This window comes from Propithecus coquereli, unplaced genomic scaffold (assembly GCF_000956105.1).
Source record: "Propithecus coquereli isolate 6110/MARCELLA unplaced genomic scaffold, Pcoq_1.0 Scaffold127, whole genome shotgun sequence".
NCBI classification, from domain to species: domain Eukaryota; kingdom Metazoa; phylum Chordata; class Mammalia; order Primates; family Indriidae; genus Propithecus; species Propithecus coquereli.
This window is the reverse complement of record NW_012136858.1, coordinates 219771-222446: the sequence shown is the minus strand read 5'-3', so window position 1 is coordinate 222446 and position 2676 is coordinate 219771. Positions and strand designations below refer to the sequence as shown.

Here is a 2676-nt window from a genome sequence, read left to right as displayed (position 1 = left end):
AGGATCTCTCTTTCTTGCCCAGGTCAGAGTACAGTGGCATAATCATAGTTCACTGCGGCCTCCAACTCCTGGGCTCAAGCAATCCTCCCGCCTCACCCTCCTAAGTAGCTTAGAACTATGGGCATGTGCCACCATGCCTGGCTAATTTTGTCTTTTTTCTTTTCATAGAGATGGAGTCTTGCAAGTGTTGCCCAGACTGGTTTTGAATTTCTGGCCTCAAGTGGTCCTCCCGCCTCGGCTTCCCAAAGTGTTGGGATTATAAGTGTGAGCCACCGTGCCCAGCGGGGATAATTTTTATAAGGACTATATCAAATTATAAAATGTATAGAGTAGAAACAGACCTGGAGCTAGAAGGGATTAGGAATTATCTAGTTCGGTGTTCTCATTTCCCAGTGGAGATATCAGAGTAGTTAAGAACAGAAAACTAGTTAGGTCTAAGACTTATGACTCTTAGCGTGGTTTGAAGTGGGAGTGGAAAATACAGATTTGTAATATTTCATATCTATGTCTTGTGCACAGAACTTTCCCTTTCCCTTATTTGTATAGTGAACTCATATATGACCCTCTGAATAGTCTCTTTATAATGGTTTTTCTCTGTTCCCAAAGACTATATATTAAGAAAGCTTTGTAGAGATTATAAATTAAGGAAGGTTTTTCTTCTTTTTTTGTCTTTAAAATTTTTTTAATGTAGTTTTTAAACTATATTAATCTTTTATGACTTTTGGATTGCACATCATGCTTAGAAAGACCTTTTGCACTATGTGATTATAAAAGATTCTCCTCTGTTTTCATCTGGTACTTTTATAGTTTCAGTTGTTTTATTTGCCTTTGAACAATCTAGAAATTATTTGGTATAAGGTATAAAGTAAATATGGTATCTTTTAATACCTTTTGTTTAATTATCATCTCCTCCTGTGGTGAAGCACCTTCCAGGCAGAGAGAATAATAGCATAATGCCTGGCACTTAGTAAAAGCTGAATAAATGATGAAAGTAGTGGTTATTGTTGTTGTGGTGGTGATGATAATATAGTTTTAGGGAGTAAAGGTTTGGGATGGTGTTCTTATAAAAAATGATAGATTTTAATGTGTTTATAGCTTGTGGGGACATAGCTAGATTGTAAAATGCAGGAGAGAAGGAATGAAGGGCCAGAAGGAAAGAGGTCTACTCCACAGTACAAAAAACAGAGGTTAAGCTTCAACATGAGAGTGGAAAAATGGAGGTAAGGATGACTGTTGTAAATATAGATACCATAAACATGAAAAGATGATAGACTTTTTTCAAAAAAAATAAGAATTAAGGGCACTTAAATATGAAGGTAATTGTAAAGTGCTTGAGGAGAGTGAGAGAGAGATTTTGTATTTTTACTTTCTCTTCCTTTCTCCTTCTCTTATAGGTCACCCTTGCAATTATGGATATTTAAAAGGATTAGACAGTGTGGAGGGGGAGTTCCCCTCCTCACTCCCCCTTGGTGCTTGACTCCAGGAATAATTTAAAAACTGTGGAACTTTTTTAAAATGAAGAGCTTGTATTTGATATGAACTTTATAGAACTATTTATAATTTTTTTGATTTAAGTGCCAAAAAATTGTATAAAGATATTAGTTTTATACTATTGTCATAAGGATTTAAATTATAATCCTAAAAAGTCATTTATTCTCTGTAATTCTTCCTAAATAACACCTTTGTGTCCTGGCTTTGTCATTTTTAAAAATTAATCTTGACTGACTATTCTGAAGAAGTAAGCAGTATAAAGACAATTAGGATGAATTCTCTCATCCCTGACTGCACATCAAAATGTCAATCCCTGAAGCATGCTTTGGATGTCCTTTCTGTGGTAACAAAGGGGAGTGAAAACCAGATTAAGGCCTTTCTCTCCAGTCATTGTTACAATGCTACAACTATCAAGGATGCCTTTGGCAGGAATGCCCTACACCTTGTTTCCTCCTGTGGAAAGAAAGGAGTGTTAGATTGGCTTATTGAAAAAGGAGTGGATCTGTTGGTGAAAGACAAGGAGTCAGGGTGGACAGCATTGCACCGAAGCATTTTTTATGGACATATTGATTGTGTTTGGTCTCTATTAAAGGTAAGTGTCATTTGTTTATTTAAACCTGTTATTTAGTCAGGCGTATGTTTTTTCTTAATCTTCTTCATGCACCCCACATACTTTCCAGAAAAGATTTGTGTTTGTTCTTATCACTTGTTTGCCATCTCTTACTACTGTAACTCATCTTTGGAATTAAAATCCCATATATTCTTTTTATTTAACCTTTTTATGATGTAAAATTTTAAACATATATCAAAGTTTACCATATACAGTGAACTCTTGGCCAATAATGTGTTATTTGTACATGTATTATTTTGAAGTAAATCCCAGACATTTTATCATTTAATCAGTCCCTATATATTGTTAAAAGAACAACTTTAGACAAAATAAATTTAACAGAATTTATTAGAGCAAAGAATGCTTCATGAATTAGGCAACACTAAGAACTGGAAGAGGTTTAGAGAGCTCTGCCTAGGCACCCTGGGCAGCAAGCTTTTATAGGCTGACAAAGAAGTAAGATAAAGAAAATATATTTGATTGTTTAGAGTGGAAAGACCCCACTTAGAGGTTAGTTGGCAGTTTCTGATTGATAAAGCCTCTAATTTCATCTTACTGTTTACGTTGGGCTGGCA

General features: G+C 35.2%; 1 protein-coding gene across 1 annotated transcript in view; it reads left to right on the top strand.

Moving 5' to 3' along the window:
- IBTK (inhibitor of Bruton agammaglobulinemia tyrosine kinase) overlaps positions 1-2676 on the top strand; it is an 88582-nt gene that overhangs the window by 5577 nt on the left and 80329 nt on the right. Inside the window, exon 2 of the mRNA XM_012638176.1 lies at positions 1395-2083. Within this exon, the coding sequence (XP_012493630.1) occupies positions 1763-2083 (321 nt within the window). The 5' untranslated portion in view covers positions 1395-1762. The remainder of the gene's footprint in view (positions 1-1394; positions 2084-2676) is intronic.